Here is a 20,507-nt window from a genome sequence, read left to right on the forward strand (position 1 = left end):
GTAATTCTTGGAATTTTGAACTAAAATTTGGTAGTCACATTAGGTTAGTGATTATATATCCGTATACCAAGTTTTATTAAGATAGGTTGATCAGAAAGAAAGTTATAGCCATATAACCAGGCCCAATGCACACATACATACATATGTACAAGTACACAAACACGCATAAGGCACGATTCTGATGTAAATGTAAATGTATGTATGCATGCATGGAATATTTTACATTTAATTTAGTTAATTAATTAATTGAATTAATTTAACTTCTTTTTTGTGGGGTGGTACAGGGTATTTAAGAGTTGAGCCTGCTCGACTTTAGCATTCCTTTCTTGTTTTTATTTTCTATAATTATTGTAAACATATGTACAGAGTATTTCAAAGCCGGGCCACCAGTCGGGTGGCTTTTTTACTTATTATTATACTCTTTACATAAAATGTACAAGAGTATATAAGATTTGACAGACAGCATGACATGACGAGTCGATCTTTGTCTGTCTGTCCATCTGTCTGTCCGTATGAACATCTGGATCTCAGAGACTATAAGAGCTAGACACTAAACCATGCACAAAGGTGCCTTGTGTGTGTACGATGTGTTCTCTCTTTAGTTAAACTTTGTACTGTATACATGCTCACATAGACATGAATAGACACGCATAGACTCAAAAAGAAACAATTCCTATGTTAATGTAAAATTATACCCCCTTAACGTGAGTTCGAACACCAAGAGAGGTATAAAGATGAATTTTTTTCTTGGTTTTTTAATTTCTATTACTATTATGTACAGAGTATTTCAATATTGGGACACCCGACTTTAGCTTCTCCACTTGTTCTTAGATGCAATTATGTGTAAATTCTATGTAGAACCGTGGCTGAAATTTTAAATCTTAGACCCTTTCCAGGAATTAGTAAAAAACACAAGCTTGTAACTTTTTGAACCTAGAAGAACCTGGATACGAAGTTTCGTTAATCAAACTGATCAAGAATGTGTGTTAGATACATTGTTTTGGTAGATGTTTTTAGAATTGTCTATTCGGAAATGAATTAAATGAAAGTCTAAATTCGATTGCAAAGGCTCAGGGTATAATTATAACACTTTTCACTATTTATTACTCCTCTCAAACAACACACAATCCATATAAAAACTAGAATTGCTGCTACACAAAGTTACGTTGCAATGGGTGGTGCAGTTATTATGAGCTTAGATTTACTATATTTTCTAGGAACCACAGACCGCTGCTCTAATTTACTTCCCCTACAAGCAGGTGGCATGCCACACCCACATTTCGATTAGTCTGTCTACAATTTGCATATGAGTATGTGTCTGTACCTGTCCCCTTACTTTATTTTCGATTTATCTGTCTGATTGTGCAATTTCCTCTATTTAATTGCTTTCGGGTACTTTCTGAGCGCTGTGTGTAGAGACTTCGTGGCGGGGAACTGTGAGTTACCCACCAGTTTGCGGGCTAATCAGTGCACTGCTACTTATTGGCTTCATTCCATAAGTAATTAACTTTTAATGTGATTTCACTGCTGCAATCCGTAAACAAGCAAATTGAAAAATCTGCAATTGCAATTTGCATAAAGCTGACTAAGTTAAATGGACTCGGTGTTGACGAAATGATGATGATGATGATGTGGGTGGCGATGGAATTCTGCAAAATATTGTTAATATGCAAAAGCAGCCATAAAACGTGACATTTGCCGTCAAGTCCAATTCGACTGGGCATTCTCGTGAATATGTGAGCACTTGTGTACGTGTGTATTTGTATGTGTATGTGTATGTGAGTGTGTGTGTGATAAGGTTGAGCTACGCATAAATTTGTGTTGTGCTCTCGCACGTACCGAAGGTATCAAGGAAAAAAGGTAACAAATTCAAAATGGAATGTAATTTGCATATGCATATGCGTGTTTCTTTGTGTGCTTGTGTGTGTGTATGCGAATGTGTGTGTGTGTGTGTGTGTGTGTGTGTGTTTGAGTGGGTTTTTATGCATACGCACACACAGGAACTCAGTTTTATGGCTGCTGCTGGAATCTGCGTCGAAATCAAGTACAAATACAAGTAGGTAAAGGTAAACCAACTTGGCCTAATCTGCATAATAATAAACCACACACAAAACTGCCAAATTGCCGACGAACGAACACAAAAGTGCCGCAGTTCATGGGATTGTGTCTGGTTGTGTGTGTGCCTGTGTGCAACATTGTGAATTTTGCAAGTTTCCCGTTTTCCATATTTAATATTGTGTAAATTGAATTTCCATCACTTTATGATTACTTGATGCTCTCAGACGGAAATACTCCGCAACAGCCCTGGATGCTATTAAGCATACCATCTCCTCACTCGTCTGTCATGCGGCTTGTGTGCTGCTGGTGTCTAGGTACTCGTCTTATACATACATTAGCAAATGGCTTCTTTTCTCTAGTCGGCCCTTGTTTGTTTTATGTACGTGTATGTACCAGTAGGTATCTGTGTTTGTTTAGGCTTAGTATGCTCGCTGCTGTCAAGCGATTTGGCTAAATGTCATGTTAGTAGTAACAACAAACAGCTCGAGGCAAGACCAGGGCGTATGCGAACATAGGGGGCAAGGGTGCAATGATAAGCGGCAGGAATATACATATATGCAAACTACATGGGCAATCGAATCATACTTTTGTAAAAACAACTTGTTTGGAAGGTACAAGTAGAGCTAAGTTTTTAGTACCCTGGAACAACCATCAGCTAAGATATAACGTTATCATAAATGATCTTAAACATAACAGAATTATTAGCAATCTTTATGGCAATATTTAGTTTTATTTAACTACTTAGTAGGGAGTTTGCTTTTCCTTTATTTCATTTATTTACTTTCCTTTTTTATCCTGTGCTTAGGCTTTCGAAGCAACATAACTAGACAAAAGCTGTCTGTGCACTTTGCATTTTATTATCTTTGGTGTACTTGAACTGAAAAGATCCAGCTTACTTAATTAATTAAACAATGGATTCATTCTACAAGTACATTGCACACACGTCTTGCAAGTCTGACGAGTAAATGCTTCTAATCTTATTGAACTCTTACAAGGCTGTGCGAACACAACGCTTATATTGCGACATGTCGAATCCTATTCAAGGACACGCACTATTGAAAATGCCAATGTGTGTAGCTTTTCCAGCTCTCGTTGGAAGGGCTGAGCTTCCTGCTATGGTTTAGTAGCTTCTACTCGTATATGCACATGTTTTCATACTTGTACAAAAGTATTCAACCGTCACTTTGTCATTGTCAGCTCGACTCTAGTATCATCGCAACGCCCCAGGATTCTATGCAAATGGAGTCGCATGCTGCTCACCTAAAGTGCAATGTAATCGTCGCTCTTGCCGTCGTTGTCATCATCACCATCAGCATTTCCAACTTTGCAAGTCAGCAACAGTCGTGTAAATTGCGAGTTGAAAGACACTTGAGCTCTTGAATTGAATTTTATTCCTTTTGCATGTTTGTGGCCACCGGAGATAGAGACTATCATTACATCGAACAAACATCGGCATCAACATCACTCTCCACTAACAAATGGCAACATAGCATTTATAGTTGTTGACAAGAGCAATACTTGTATGTATATAAATCTACAGACATGCCCTTTAGACTCAAACCGGCTCTAATAACAAGGAGACTACATTTAAATACATTAAAAATGATTGTCAACAAACTATGTCCAGCTATTACATGTGTATTAAGACAAGGAGAAACTGATCTAAGCAGATCCCCAGCCAGGAAAAAAAATTCTTCAATTCTGCATTTGAACGCCGAGAGTACAGCTCAGATATTTTTCTACATGGTCTTAAATATACCGAAAAAAGCACTGCTTCCTCCAAACACGCACAAGGTGTTAATAATAATTTATATAAATTATAAAAATATATAAATTTACGAGTACTCGTAATAAAATAGGAGTAGGAAGAAAGAGTTCGCGGACAGTTTTTGTACATATTGTCCATGTTTGCAGGTAACAACAGATCCCGAAGCCTGATCTTAGTTACTTGACTCTATTCACTAGAGCCTTGGCTGATCACTTGCCGCCTGTAGAATTTTAACCAGTCTTTCAAAGAGAAGATGCAGGCAAATTATATAGATATATATCAAATATATGTAGTTACACATGTGTTGTAAAGAGAAGATGCAATAAATAAAATGTATATACGTATAACGACTGGGCACCACTTATCAAAAGGTGTACCCATCGTCAACATATTTTCATCGCCATAGTGTTTTCACTTTGCTGTAGGGTGACGTGGAGAGGAGAGGGGGCGTGGAGAGGAGAGACACACATGCAGAGATGGTCACCCTGATGATGAAAGTGGTATCAGCGGGGCAGACACCAACAACCATAAGAGCTACATGCTAGCAAAGGGTATTATAAATTGTAGCCCAAGTCTTGAGAGAATGTCTTAAGTATATTTAAATATATACTTCATTTTCTCTCACACGCATATTTACATATGTGAAGATATATGTAAAGTTTGTGTCTGGCACTTACCTTTTCATGTGTGTTATTGTTGCCAGCAAAATGTTGTTGATATTTATAGTTGAAAGAATAATGAATGCTTCATATACTCATTTAATACGACTATTCATTTACTTTAATAGATGGATTCTATATGGTTATGGCGCACGTACGTTTTACAATATTATTTTTCAAAATTATTATTTGTTTTGCAGATATTTGTACTGCATTGAAGTATGCTTGACATATGCGTGTTTGGATACAAGAATTTGAACAACAACAAGAAAGTTCTACAGTTTTGGGGCTTACAAGTTCGGTCTACACATTAATAGTTCAGTATTGTTTTCTGATAAAATTGTGGGTTATGTGGTTACATATATTTGCTATTCAGTATGTTTATAGGTTTCCATAAAACTACACATTAAAAGTCGGTTATATACCCGTCTAAATATTTAAGTTAACACGCACATTAAAATTCACACATAAAACTTATCAAAAACATTGAAAGTATGTAGTTTTTTAATATTTGAAATGCATATTATTTCCACACAAATAACCCAGTCAGCTCAGCTCTCAAAATCTTTTGCTGCATATAACAAGTGCAGTATTCTGATCATTATGTTCGATATGAATTTTTCAAACATTTAATTGCAGGTAATTGTTGTTTAATTCTTTAAACTCTACGGTAATTCGCTTCAGCTTCATTTCTAAGCATTGGGCGCCATTTTGTTTGCTCTGTTTTCGTTTTTTTGCGTTTCCGTTTAAAACGCGCTGAAGACGAGCGCGAACACGGCCTAAAAATGCGTAGTGGAGCTGCATCAGCACACATGCTGCGGCTTCTTGGACTGCGCTGGGAGCTAATCATTATTATTATAGCGTTTACGTAAAATATTCTCGTTTATTTATATAAATATAAGTAGTTCTGTTACGTGTGTATACATTTATTCAACTTCATTAAAACATCAATAAAAATTTGTTAACAACACTTTTATAAAAACGCGACATATGACGTTTCGGTTACACATAAATTCATATACATATAACTATATAGAGAGAGGGAGTTACAGATATCATGATACGAGTATATCTTTGTATATAACAACACTTAACACACATGGGTTCTAGTATATATCATTTAATATATTTTTCCGACGTCGATATTAACGTGAATGCATGTGATGATGGGGCGATGATAAATGTTTGAAGCACAAACAATTTTGTTAAAATTTTCTTGGATTATGCTAATAATTTCACATCACAGCCAATTGGTACTGACGATGGGACGCTCCCTCTCTTCGACACTAGGGCGCCGTAGGACGCTCTCTTTCTCTCTGTCTCTCATGGTTGGGTGGTTGTGTTGATGGCGGTGGCAATGACATTGATGGTGGTGTTGGCTTTGGCAAATTGTTTAGGCATAAACTAACAATTTGGGGGCCTTTGTTATCCATCTGGGAAATTGCCGGGTCCCAGTTGAAGCTTATCTCACTTAGGTTCACCCATCGTCTGGCCCACCACTATGATGATCACAATGAAGACTGCAAGCAGCACCAGAATGCAACAAATGGCGACGGCCACCATGGCGCTATTACTCATGCAACTGTCGGTGAAGGCGCTCAGTGGGTTAATTTCACTTTTATTTTGTTGGGACCAACTTAGCACCGAATACTTTTGAACTCGCTTGGTTGCACTTTCACTTTATATATTATTTTGTATTTGTTGTTGCTTGATTTGTTTAGTTCTTTTTGCTTTTTATTGTGGCTATATATGGAAAAAAAAAGTGTAAATAAATGTTGATGGTTCCACGCAATATCTGTGCACACTTGGGCTATCTATCTTCAATTATCTGGCGATGCAACGCTGTCACAATATCCTGACAAATACGCACGGTTTGGCTGCGACCCCTCGACTGAAACAAATCACCTGCCATAAATTGTAAGCTCTGCCTGTCGTTCCTTTGTGGACAGCCCAAAACTTGTCGCCCATCGCCAAAAATCAAAAACGATCATATTAGTTCAACAGTTCCGTGTGCATGTGAGTGAGTGACTGATGATTAATGTGAGCCATAAAGTTCGCTCTACGAGTATGTGTGGGTGGGAACTGTTTTGGGCTTGTTCGTCTGCCCTGAGGCAACAACTGACTGACTGTTGCCTTCATCTGCACTTTTGAGTGCCCATTATCTAGTTTAATCTGGGCTTGAATTGGGTCAGCCAGGCTTATTACAATGTTATGACAGTTTTTGCAATGCCATAATTGGCACACCTGACGTATACTTAATGAAAAGAGCACTTGGCACACAAAGTAAAAACAATTATTGTCACAAAACCTGACAAGTGCTTGCTAACTGAAAATGAAGTTTCAGAAACATGTAATAAAAATACAAATATAAGTATTGTGTTTTGTGAATGTTCTTTTAATAGTAGTGAGCGTGTGTGTGGGAAAAACCAAATGAAAACGTGTAGTGCTGTTGGCCAACGCTGTTGACATTTTGCCAATGAAGTGCTATAGCGCCAGCTACAAAAACAAAAACAACGTGCACACAACACAAGTGCAAAGTTTTGATAGGTTTTCCACTACAGCGCTCGCAGCCCGCTGCAGGCTGGTATTTGCAAAAAAAAAAAGAAAAAAAAAAAAAAAAACGGGTAGGTGAGCAACATTGAACATAAAAACTAATGTTGCCCAGCAAAAAATTGTAGCAGCTGTTGTCAGCAACAAAAATTCAATTCAAAGTGTGCACATTCCGGCCATGTCCGATACCATTGACATTTAAATTTCTTTAACGACATATGACAGGACCTTCCAGTTATTAGTTTAGGGCACGCGCGCACCATTGGAGCATACACAAAATAAGTGCTTCATACCTTTTTAACAATATAAACTCTAAAAGAGTTGTCAAGGAGAATTAATCAGACAAATAACAAAGACAGTCAAGTCAATAGCCAATTCAATAATTTTATGGCTTCTATTGAATAAAATCAATCCAAGATCGACAAGAAATGCGAGGACAATACATGGAGCTTGCTCTGAATGGATAAAAAATAAATTGATAAAATATGCAGTCATTGAATCGCAAGATTTAAAGCAAACAAGTATAAGTAAACTAGAGACAGGTAAATGTTTTCATATTGTTTATTTACTTCTATCCTTCTTGATACACATGTTGATACACTTTGTGTCTTTTTCCAACCATTTATGAAAGAGGTTAAAAATTTTAATTATTCTACAATTGACAAGGGTAAAATATATATCAACTTGTACTCTTGATTAGTTTGACGAGATAAGCTGTTATAGCTAGAAAGTATATGAGCCCAGTAGCTCTAATTTTGTACAATTTTGTATTTTTGTCGATACTAAGAAATCATATTCTCTTAGTGCATATTTATCCTCATAACTAGTAAATACCTTTGCATATTCTCTGCCATACCGGCGGAACAAACATCGATGTTAATATCATTGCATCGATGTTTTACTTTCTAAAGAAGTTTTTGAATGAAAAGATAACAATTCCCAGACTCGCGACTATCGCTTTTAAAAGGATGCATACTTCGAATCAAAAGCTCTTGTAAGTGATGCATGCGGATATTTGTCCAAACAAACATTTAGACAGTTCAAAATTACAGTCGAATCAAATATAAAGAGGACAAATGAAATTATAATAATATGAAAATATTTTTTAAGACCAAATGCAGGTGAAGAAGGCGAAGGTTTAGAATATTGGATGGTAAATGCAAAATGATATTTTATAAATAAATATTAATTACTACACTGATAAAAAAGTTGCATAGTACAGATGAATATTTTCATATTCATTTTAATGTTCTACTATTTTATATTCAAATCAAAAATAAACATCGTAGATTTTACTAAAAACATATTCAATTAGTGATTTTAATATGAATAATATTCAAAATAAAGTGTAAAACTTCATTATTAAAGTGTGTCATATTCAATTTAATGTTGAACCATATTAAATATTAATATGCACACACTTCAAAAAACAAATAGTTAAATTTACTATATTCCATAGTAAATTATAATATTTTTCTCAACTTTAATTTGAAGTTTTTTGTAGTCGATTTACTATCGATATACTAGAAATATATTAAATTTCAATTGACTAGAATTCTCAACTCGGTTTTCGGCGGTTGTGTGGTATAAATACATATTGCAACAGATTCGCTTTCAATATTAATATTGATTCAAACTATATCCGTGTACTAAAAGGCATAAAATTAACATCAAGCAAATTAATTCATAATAACAAAAAGAAACAAGAAAGGAATGCTAAAGTCGAGCAGGCTCAACTCTCAAATACCCTGTACCACCCCACAAAAAAGAAATTAAATTAATTAATTAATTTAATTTAATTAAATTAATTAACTAAATTAATTTAATTAAATTAATTAACTAAATTAAATATAAAATATTCCATGCATGCATACATACATTTACATCAGAATCGTGCCTAATGCGTGTTTGTGTACTTGTACATATGTATGTATGTGTGCATTGAGCCTGGTTATATGGCTATAACATTTTTTCTGATTAACCTATCTTAATGAAACTTGGTATACGGATATATAATTACTAACTGGATGTGTCTACCAAATTTTAGTTTAAAATTCCAAGAATTACGGAGTTATAGAAAATCGTTAATAGGGGGGGAGTGGGGGGGTGGATCAGAAAAAATGAACAAACTCGTCCTTTCTCGGGCTCAGGGGAATCTGTATACCAAGTTTGGTTATTCTAGCTCTTATACTTTCGGAGATCCTTGCGTTCATACAGACAGACAGACGGACAGACAGACGGACATGGCTATATATATGATCAAGAATATATATACTTTGTGGGGTCTACCAAGCCTCCTTCTGTGTGTTCCATGTGCACTCGCACAAAACTAATATACCCTTGTACCCTTTGGGTACAGGGTATAAAAATGGTTCTATACAAAAAAATATTGTATATATACATAGAAATGAAATATGCACCACGGAAATGTCAATATTGAAAAGAGTTAAAAAATCAGTAGAGTTATGCAAAATAGTGTAAAAAATATTATATTATTATTATTAATATAATTATAAAAAATAAACCTTTGGCGTGAATCAAACCCATGTCTCCACATCACCACTTGTGATTTAATATCGTCACACTTTAAATTTAATAATTTAATATTAAAATTAAAAATTTAAGTGTGCACACTTCATATTTACTAAAACACACGATGGTGCATAATCGATGGTAAAAATAGATAAAACTACGTGTAAATATTGAAATTTCAATATTCAAATCTTATTTGAATAAATGAAGAGGATTATAATAATAATAAATTATTAATGAAGATGTCTTAAACCATACTACAAGTACAAACGATATTTAGTACAAGCCTGCGAGTTAAAACGCAAGTCTAGCAATGCAACTTATTTCTTGAAAAGATATACCCTGCTCCACAACAATTGTAGCTGCAAGCGAAACCTCAAAATATTACATAAAACCTCGAATAAATAGGCAGTGAGAAATTTGACCAAAACAAATTATTATATTACAGGTATGAGTAGCTAACAATAAGTATACCAAGACCAATCAGTCTGATCTCTTTGTCAAACATCTGCTGGTGTTGCAACACCCGTGGGTCACAAATGGGTAACAAATACATTCTAATGAATTATTATATATGGATGAAGATAGCTTCTTTCGCTGGAATTTCAAAAATGGTTGTAATGTCAGGCTTAGTTGCAATATTTATTTAGCTTCGTCAAATGTTAAATGTTATTGTTTTAATTATTCTTTAATATTTGACTTTAAAGATGATATAGCAGTCATTTTTTTATTTTATTTTTTTTTGCTCATCTGCTGCTCAACTGTGCGTGTGCCTATAACTAACAATTTAATTATTCTGCTCACGAACATAATTTGAGCCACAACACACGAACGTGTTGGCCATGGAGTGGACAATCTTGTAGTCTTTTTCCATTATTAACGGGGCTATCGATGTCGATGTCGTTTGCAGTGCAGTATCCCGTTATTTGCTCATTTTTCAAGCTGTTTCCCGATTTTATGGCTCCGGCTGATAACAAAAGGTGAGGCCAGTATTTAAATTTGTGAACGTTTTCTTTCTTATTTTCTGGCTTACGCGTGCGCTAATGTCTTCCGTTATTTATGTTTATATTTCTGCTTTCTTTTTATTCATTGCTTGTGTTCCGATGAGCTTTTGCTTTTATTTTTTGTTCATGCCAGGTCGGGGGTTTGCCACTGGTGCCCATAAGGACGAAGCTATAAATAAACGCATAGTTTGCGTGAGTTAGGTGGCGGCTAATTTGGCCTTTTTTGACAGCCAGCTTAAGTTGGTCAATTAATATTAATGAAATGGCATCGCGGCATTTGCTGAAACAAATGTGTGCAGGGTTCGCTCCGCTCATTCAGCCCAACTTTTGATGTTTTAAAGGCTTGAGTCGACTTGAGTCCGCTTTTTTGTTTGGGAGTGATGGATTTTGCATAATTTATACATTTGTGTCTCTCGCAAACAACTGGCAGATGTTGATACTCGTAGCATTGGTCTTATTTTTTTTGTAAAGATAAGTTATTTTTGACTTTTTTGCATCACATCTAAATCGTTTTACTTTTACACTGAGACTGAAAAGCTGTAACCTGTGATAAAGCACACTTTTATATACTTTTGCATATTCATTGCTGGTAAATATTTCAAATTGTGAACGCTGAAGGGTAATATGGCAAAAGGCATGGGGAGAAAAACTCATAAAATCGTTTACAGACAGACACTTGAAAGATTTACAGCACATTTCACTGACACATATTGTCGGTCTAAAGGCCTTAATTAAATTAGCGCACACCCCAAATGCTCAGCGAGAAGGCGACGAAGCACCATGGTGGCAAGACACGCACACAGCTAAGGATACGATATACACGTATAGTATAATCTTAAGTAAGAACAGCAACCACAAGGGCAGGCATGTTACTAACAGTTTCTTGGAAGTCAGAAAAATGTGTGCGATTTCGTAAGTTTTATGCGCACATTTGCAAAAATTTGTTTATGCGCCGCTTCCAGGAGCAGGGACATTCACGCACTTTTTACAGTCGGGTCCCGTCGATGTGGCCCATGAGCCGTTAAGGCAGTGCTAGAGCTGTGTTGGTGACGCAGCAATCTCTCGTAGTTGTTATGAAACAAGGAGGCGGCGAAATTTATGTGCCATCAAGAACTAAAGCAATGACGCAAGAGTCGCAAGGGGCGGGAGACATACATCAAGTGACATCTACACCCCAACTCTATATCGAGTGTACCGCCTGCCGGTGACGTTGACAACATTTTTGCGGCTTTCTGCTCTGCCTCGGGGTATCCTCTGAAACATAAATTCAATTATGCCGGCAAGAGGCAGTGATTTAGATTAAGTTGTGCTTAAAATATTTGATTGAAATATTCTCATACATCAGGACATTTTTGAGCACTTAACTGAGCAACATATTATGCAAATAAAACAATTTAGTAATAACGGAACCACTAACTATACAGATACTATACAAAGAAATAAACAAACCTGAATCTGTACGCCCTAGTTAGGCTATATATTTCTTCACTTATTTAAAGAAAAAACAATAGTTAAATAAAATAAATATTTAAGTTTTTGAAAAATAAAAAGTCGATGCACCCACGTATTTAAAAATTTGAACATAATATAAAGTATTTAACATGAACATATATTCCAAAGAACATTATCTTTAACCCGTTATGAATGCGTTAAGTCTTATTTTTTAATTTTTTTAGTTTTTTGTATTTTGAATTTGTAATTTCTAACTCCATAGTAAATTTATGTTATAATTTACCGAACCATCAGACAGTACCATTTACGAATTCACGAACGAAAAAATACTCGAGCTATAGAGCTCCACATGAGTACTAGGAAGAAGACAATGTCAAAAACCATATTGCTGCTATAAGCAATTCTATAAATTAGTGGAAGGGGTGAAGAATTCTATTTTATTTTTCTTTAATTTCTTTCTGTTTTACCTTTTTGTATATTTTTTTCCACATGCTTGCAGCAGTTTATTGAAAGAACCAGCAGTGCCGAAATACTTGTAATATATTATCCGTTAGTATTCCTTGCCAACGAACTGAAAATGGATTATCTTGGTCTAGTCTGACAAAATCAATCTCCTTTCAATACTCTACTCTGTATATTAAACAAACAAAGTTAAGTGTTTATTGAATCTTGTAATTTAAATCGTGCAGAGTCCACACATTACCACAAGAAATAGCGACACATCGCATCGTTGGAGGTTGTTTACATTTGCAATATTGCGCATACGCCACGTAATTGCATTCAAAATTTAAGGCAAGCCATTGTCAGACCTGCTGCAATCTTAGCTCAAGTTCAACTGCAGCATTCACTTTTCCCATGACCTTGAGCGGCCCTGCGGCCCCGCCCTACCGTCCAAGTGGCATATGCGGTGGCCTATGTATAAACAATGGCAACATAAATGCTTAAAAGTGCTTTAAGGTTGCGCGTCGCTGTTCTTGTTCATGCTATATCTGTTGTCTTACAACACAGCAGAGAGGGGTGAGTGAAAAGGGGGCGAAGAGAAGAGATGCAAGCAATGTCAAAAGTCAAAAGTGCATTAAAATAATTGCACTTGTTTAGTCGGCACTTGGCGACTTGGGCAGCAACGTGCAGTTGCGATTTTTTTTTCCTATACCTGGACCACCTTTGTATGTATGTGTGTGACTGTGTGGGTGAGCTTCCGCTTTCTATATATTCCTTGTGCTACACTTAAACTTGATTTTCCATGTATTTCTTTTGTCTTAGTTTGAGACAAGCGTCTGCCGTTTTCGTCGCTCCCGTGCAGTGTTGCATGCATGGAGAAGATTTATGTATGTACATAGCTGGGTGTGTACTTATGTACATAATATGTATATGTATGTAGCCTCGACATAGCTTCTTTGTGCGTTTGCCCTTGTCCCTGCCACTCAACAACACCCGCCCTGTTGCATGTTGCGTTCTTACTTTAAAGCTTACAAGAATGCCACACAAAAGCATATTTTATGTCATAAGCATGTTCTAATTTAAAACGAAGAAATAATAGCGAATTGGCAGAGGGATACAAAATTTGTGATTCAAGGTCCTTGCAGTGGGCCCATCAATAACTTAAATTTATATAGATGCATTTTTTATTTGCAAGTCAAATCAAATTTCCAGAAATATTGAAACTCAAATTAGATCGGCCTCGGTTCAATTTTGATGGTCTTTGTTGTAATTACCCATTTACATTTCAAATTAATTTATTCAAAAATTTCTGTTTACGTTCTATTTTCGGTGGTGCGTTGGAAATGTTGCACACATGCTCTTCTTGTTGGGCAACAGTGATTTTTCAGAAGTTTATTTTGATTCGTCCAGCACTTGAGCGGCTCTTTAATACCCTGCATACAATGTGTATATGGTAATCATTTATACTACAAGTAAGTGTAACATCTGGTAGGAGACATAAAAGGCGTTGTAAAGGCAAGGGGTGCCTGAGCGCACGTTTCTCGGGAATTATTAAGTCAGCAAGTTTTTATGAGTCTGAGGAAGGTCATGTAAATGGTTTTTCGATAATGGAGAAAGGGTGCTTTCCACCAGTTTGCTATTATTTGTAACTGGCGTTATTTAGTTAGTTTATCTATTCCAATACTGTACAGCACAAAATAGCAGTGATAAGTAGTGTTACTTGTGGAGCTTGTTAGGGGTATTAAGCGGATTATAGGAATCGCCCGAAGGAAAAAGCGCATTCGAATCTCTGTTCAGTTTTTGTAACACTCAGAGGGAGACGTGTATACCTTCTTCATCAGTATGACAGGAGAAGACATTATGACATAACCATTTATTTATATGAAAGAAAAAGTGTATGTTGTACCAAGTTTGAACCTTGAACCTGGACACATTGTTGCGACTGCCACGTCTCCTTCGGTGTGTTACATTCATACGCACTAAACAGGTATACGCTTTGGGCACAGGGTATTAAAATAATAAGGGAAAAAATTGTTTAATATTAAATTGAATACAATTCAGGGCAGGGCATATTAGAATCGAACTTTCGACTTGTTTTCATTTTATTATTTCCAAAAATAGACCATATTTACGCCGCAGGAGCTACTATTTAGATTTATTCGATTGCACTTTGCCATTTATTGTTCATTGCTGTTCATTTTGTTTATCTGAAGTGCCATGAGCAGATTGCAAATTTAATATTTCCGCCGCTGCCCGCCCACTTACATTTCGGTTGTTCTCTATCGCCCCCATCTCCTCTATATTTATCGATAATCATTAATATGTAATGTGCACGAAACTTTTGTGCGCAGCCAAAAAGGCCAAATTAAATGCTCGGCTAATGAATTTCGTTGAAATGAACGTCATTGTTTTTTCTTTTCCGCCAGTACTATATGAACTATTCGCCCTTATCAGCACGGCAATGCAAGCACGACTGACTTAGCTCATAAATTCGTAATGTAAAAAAGTTTTTTGGCTCGTCGAAAGTTCGCTATAAATGTTGCTTCTTCACAGTACACCATATTTCCTCTGCGTGCCAAATTCGGGCGTTAGAAAAATTGACTGCCTGCAGTTAAGTGGAAGTGACTTGAATGTCGGTTGGACCGTTGGCTTGCTTCGTTTATACATACAAGTAGATTGGAAATGTGAGCATTAGAAAAGACAATCAATATGCTAGCATATCAATCACAAAGTCCTGTGTCCGGTTGAATGTTCATTCGTATATGGCCCACTAATTGATGACCCACAGCTCGCTCCAGTATCTTTTATGCTCGAACCAATCAGTAAAATCGAGTTTGGCAATATCTTGCAGGTTACTATTTGAGGGACAAAATACTTTAATTTTCGATTGATTTTAATGGTTATTGTAATTCAATATGTAATTCCTAGCTAAGTCAGTTCATATACTGCTAAGCATTTATCTTAACTTCTTTAAATCTCTGAGAAGATCTTGCCGCCCTGTCACTCCCAATGGTTAAGTAGTCTTCCTGCGGGCACCTCAACTAGAAATTAATAATCTGTTAAGCAGCAAATTGGCCAACGCCCGTAACGGGGTCAACATCAAAAGATTGTCTTTCGCAATTTTTGAGAAGGGACTCATTAGAGCAGACTAATTTTAATTTCAAGGTATTCTCTTTGGGTGTCTGTTGCTGGTGCTGTCTAAAAAGTTTGTATTTCCAACTGGCAGTCATGAAGTTGATGTAATGAAAAGTTACTACATTTTTTCATATCACATGACAGGGTAAATAGCAAAAATTATACGGTGGGGCAATTGAGTTAAGCGGGAGCAGGCTGTAGCAATTCGAAGGTTGCGTAGAATAAAAAACACCAACAACAACAATAACAAGGGTTCCAACAACAAGCACAACAGCTGGGCGAGCGCCTAGTCATGTGCATGAGCAGTCAACCAACATGGGCGCTAATTAATTTCGAGTTTTCGTTCTAAAAGTTGCGCATACGCAGCGTAGGACGTGAGTGATGAAAAGTGGATGCAAAATTATAATAATTCTGCGTTTTATTTTCACAAAAGTATACAAATATTTTCCCGTGGCTTGCTACAAAAGTTGAAAACAAAACCAACCCGCCGGAATTAATCAAAAAGCGAAACCAGCTATTTGATTCCACCAAACGTAGCGGGGCCAACTACGTTGGTGACCCCAAACGTTTAGCATTATTTCTATGGGCTTAGTTTCAGCTGTGGCTGCAACATAATAGGCCGTCATATGAGCCGGAGGTGGGATGTGGCATTGGGCGTTCTCGTCTTTATGTCGGCGTATTACAGTTAAGTAAGTGGGGTCTCATTTAAAAATAGCTGGGGAAAATTTATTAAAATCCTAGCTGTTAGTCAACAAAGCCAGCCCACAACTTGTGCTACTCTTTGATGAAATATTTTAATGATGCATATAAAACTGCTGCGACAACAAGTGAATAAATTATTTAGGCGCAAGTTCTGCTCGCCGCTTAGTCAAACGATTTCCTTTTTTTTTTGTTGTGTGTTAACATTTTCAACACGTAGGAAATTTTATCTCTCTATTACCTGCAGGAGTGAATAGCGAGGGAAAACAAACAGAGAGATTGGTGGGCTATTGGAGCTTACATTGATTTAGGGCGCAGCCAGATTCCTAGCGAAATGTTCTACTGACAAAGGGTTCGAAGTCCAAGACAGGCCGGCGTGCGTGCTTGCGACCCGTCCTATTGCATTATATTTGCGTGAAGGTACGTACGTATGTCTAGTTGGCTTTTTGCTTATCACCTCGGCGCAGAGCAAACAAGCCCTTTGATATTTCTCGACTATTTACACAGTTGGCACGTCTAGATTTCATGCCATTCCACTTCGGCAATTTTGATCACTTGCAAGACACACACACATAGGTGTCCAAGCGATCTCAACATTTCCCTTATATAGATCATACTTGTATATGTATATATATATATATATATATATATATATATTTTATACCTAATTTTAACTTCAAATGCCTTTCAAATGACAACAATAAATGAGTCAACAATATTGTAAGAGGCAATCTGCGATTTTAAGTTAAAACTGTGACAACGATTCATCAATCCCTATGATACAGGAATTTATTTTCAACGTCGATATTCTCAAATATGAATAGATGTGAGTTCGTTTTTGTGCAGGTTCTCGGAAGCATTCTTGAAAAATGTCAAAGTTATCATCAACTTTAATAATTGTACAACCTAGGCTAATTTAAAAAAATAAAAGAAACTCGTCCTTTCTCGGACCTAGGAGAATCTGGATGCCAACTTTGGTTATTCTAGCTTTTATAGTTTCTCTCGTCATGCTGATTCAGAATATACAGGGTATAAAAAAATATATATGAAGGTATACATTTTCAAAATAATATTGTTCTCTAAGCTTATGTTAAAGTGTAAGGCAAGACAATTTTGATGCGAATACTAGCAAATCAATATAAGAAGTCCTTCAAATATAAACGGGCATAAGAGTAAGGAAATAATATTTAGTTAGTCTTAAGTATTTCAATATTTTTCATAAAATAATGCAAAATTGGAGCTTTCACGGTTTTCTCAATACAAACGTTTTTAGAAAAGGCGGCATAGGTTTCGATGTTTGTATTAAATAGCTTTAATGTAGTTCTCTGGTTTTCAAAACATTTGATAAGTTCGAATCTTCGCTAACTCAGAGCGAGCATTCCTAAGTAGTAGCTTCTTTTCATGAAGAATTATTCATGCATTTACAATCGACGATATGCATTTCAATTAGGCAGGAATCGTCATACAATACCTCCTGTCCAGTATAGCCTCGAATTGCTATTGTGCGACCAGACAATGTCACTCAAGCTGCTTCTTCGACATATTCGTATTATATTATAACTTTCTCTTCGCTAGCAATGCGATTTTTAGCAATCACAATTCTCGCATGTACGAGTACGTATGTTTACTTTACAAAAGAATAGGAATGATAGCCACGCGCTAAATCCCTTAACAATTTTAAGATGCATTGTTTGCTATTTCATATCTGCATTTGGATGTGTGAGTGCAAATATGTTTGAAAAACAAATGTGTCGCAGCTTGTTGTCCCTGTGTCAGCATTAATATTCAGATTCCTTGTGTATAATTGAGTGTTCTCGGGAATTCATTGGCAGATTAATAACATATGTACAAGTATATGTAAGATTAATTTATCATTCATTGCCCTTTCCGTAAATTAGTTACTTTGCCAGGCAAAAGTATTAGTTCTGCAAATCTGCTTGGAACAGGGAGTGGGCTTATCGAGGTAAATGGCTAAAATAATTCGCAACAGAGATAACGCAGGAACGAGCTAAAGTTGTTAATATAATTAGATAAAAGCGATCACATATTTGTTTATTTAGAAACTTTAGAACCTCAAGTGTGCACAGACATTTCGATATGTAGGAGTTTGTAGGAACCTTCTAAAAACTTCAACGATTTATTAGCAGGACTATTTAACATTTCTTGCTAATAAGTATGCGTTTAAAATTGTTTGTGGAATATTTTCAGCAAATTCTAGCAAACTGCCAAATTATTTAAGAATGATATTCACATTTGTATTTTTTTTTTTATGTTTCCGTTGTCTGGATCTAAGTTTATGGACTGAACTTGACTTAATGCAGCTGCTGTAGTTCAAGGATTGCGAACGAAATTCGTGAAAGCGCGACGTGTCTGCGTAGACATACGAGTGTGAACCGAAAAATTATTCGAAAAATATGCAAACTATAAACACAGAAGTGTGCAAAAGCGGTTCAAATCAGCGCGAAAAGGCGGCAATGCCTCAGGCGTGTGTTCTGGATTTGCAGGGCGTTGTAAAGAGCTATACGAGTTGGACGTGCAGGAGGCGCTAACGGTAAAGCGCGCGTCTCACGATTAGCAAAGGCGGATGTTCACTCGAATTCAAATGCGACTCTCGACTCGAAATGGCGTGCCTGCTGAAGCTGCAGCGGTGTTGGCTTTCAAGCGACTGGTGTGCACGGCCGACTGTATTCGACTGAAAGCGTTCGGGCACTGGAACGCCATATAAACAGCAATGTCTGGCGAGCAGATGTTCTCTCTGAGAGCACGAAAATGCCACGACTCCTTCGCAGTGGCAGTGGCAGTGGCGGTGCAGAGCTTTCAACGAGCAAACCCATTTGAATTTGTGGCGGTCTTGGACGCACTTTGCACACACATATCCAATAAATCTTAAACAAATCAAATTGAATTTATGATTTTCCTCTCTTTCCTTTTCTTCTTTTCTGTTCTTTTATTCCTTTTTGTATTTTTTGTGCTCCTCAGGCTGGCTCTAAGTTGTTTGCTTTGCGTTTACGTTGTGATTCCACCTCTGTCCCTTGCACAATGGGTCGGGTCGTTGATTTTATTTGCTAAAGTGCTGCGCCGGTTTTTCATTATGGCCCTGTGGAGGCTTAATCATTCGCCAAGGCGACGCAGCCCACCACTTGACACGGTGGCAACTGACAGGTGATATTTGGCACCCTCGGTGGACTGGCATCTTGCGTACGGGGGGAGAGTTGTTTGGTTTTGGCTTTGGCTTGACTGGGTCGTCGCCTGTTGTTAGCCTGCAGACATATTAATTTTGTGCCTCCTCCACTCGAGCTTAGCTTGGCGTTCATTATGTGCAAATTTATTTGCGAAATTGTTGTTGATAATTGCAGGGAATTTTGCCTCCAAGTGCCTGCCATTTCCATCATTTAAATCAGTTTGTTGATTATGGTCGCGCAACTTTAATTTAAATTGCATGCACAACTTTCGTTTTAATTTTCTATTTGATTTAATTTGTGAAAATCCTATTAGAAGCATATCAATCCAAGTAGACAAAGGTCTCGACATTGACGATGTGCTCATTGGCGGGCTCACTGCTTGAGGGATGTGTGCGTGACAAGATTTTCGAGTACGGAACTTGTCTTCCTTAGCTAAAATTTCTTTTTTTTTTGTACTGTACCATTTACAACGCTATTCTCGTGTAAGTGCTTTTTATTTTAGTTGGTCACTTGCCTTTATAAGTCTCTGTACAACTGTAAGGCTTGCTAAGACTTTCTTTCCTCACGAATCTTACTCATGGACAACAGCTATTTGAACCAGCGATGGCTGATAAGCCGTCATCTTCATTTGTGAGCGCAGGCGCGAGCTTTGAGAGAGCGCCAGAACGCTTACTGGAATCTCCGTTAACGGCAATGGCTATTCCCCTAACTGATAAGAACGCAATTTGGCTGGCAGCTGCTGGTGCTGGTGCGGCTGCTGCTCTGCCGGCCGTTACAATTGTCCTTAGTTTATGGAGGATGGAAGAATGAAGAAGGGAGGACATTTAACGAATTGTCATTGATTTCTTTTGAAACTGTGTAGTCATTGTTTGCCTTGCTTCTGCCACATTAGGCAGCTGAGTCGAAGTCGACAATGCTGATGCTGCTTCTGCTGCCGCTTATGCCGCTGTCTTTGGTGATTGCAACCTGTGGCGGCTTATCTCAGGCTGTCGAGCTTGAATTGAGTTCACTTTTCAGTTCAACCTAC

General features: G+C 37.0%; 2 protein-coding genes across 8 annotated transcripts in view; both read right to left on the reverse strand.

The window, feature by feature from the left end:
* Window positions 1-20,507, reverse strand: part of LOC115620487 (tolloid-like protein 2) — a 77,739-nt gene that overhangs the window by 21,794 nt on the left and 35,438 nt on the right. The window lies entirely within an intron of this gene.
* LOC115620488 lies at window positions 5,394-18,965 on the reverse strand. Of its 2 annotated transcripts, none has more exons than XM_030513726.1 (2): window positions 18,606-18,965; window positions 5,394-6,228 (listed from the first exon to the last, which is right to left on the reverse strand). In XM_030513726.1, exon 2 carries the CDS (start codon window positions 6,061-6,063, stop codon window positions 5,953-5,955), a length of 111 nt encoding a protein of 36 aa, XP_030369586.1. In that variant the 5' UTR covers window positions 6,064-6,228; window positions 18,606-18,965; the 3' UTR covers window positions 5,394-5,952. The 2 variants fall into 2 exon arrangements, with proteins under 2 accessions (XP_030369586.1, XP_030369584.1); XM_030513724.1 differs by having other exon boundaries at window positions 18,550-18,965.

This window comes from Scaptodrosophila lebanonensis, unplaced genomic scaffold (assembly GCF_003285725.1).
Source record: "Scaptodrosophila lebanonensis strain 11010-0011.00,11010-0021.00 unplaced genomic scaffold, SlebRS2 tig00000024-arrow-pilon, whole genome shotgun sequence".
NCBI classification, from domain to species: domain Eukaryota; kingdom Metazoa; phylum Arthropoda; class Insecta; order Diptera; family Drosophilidae; genus Scaptodrosophila; species Scaptodrosophila lebanonensis.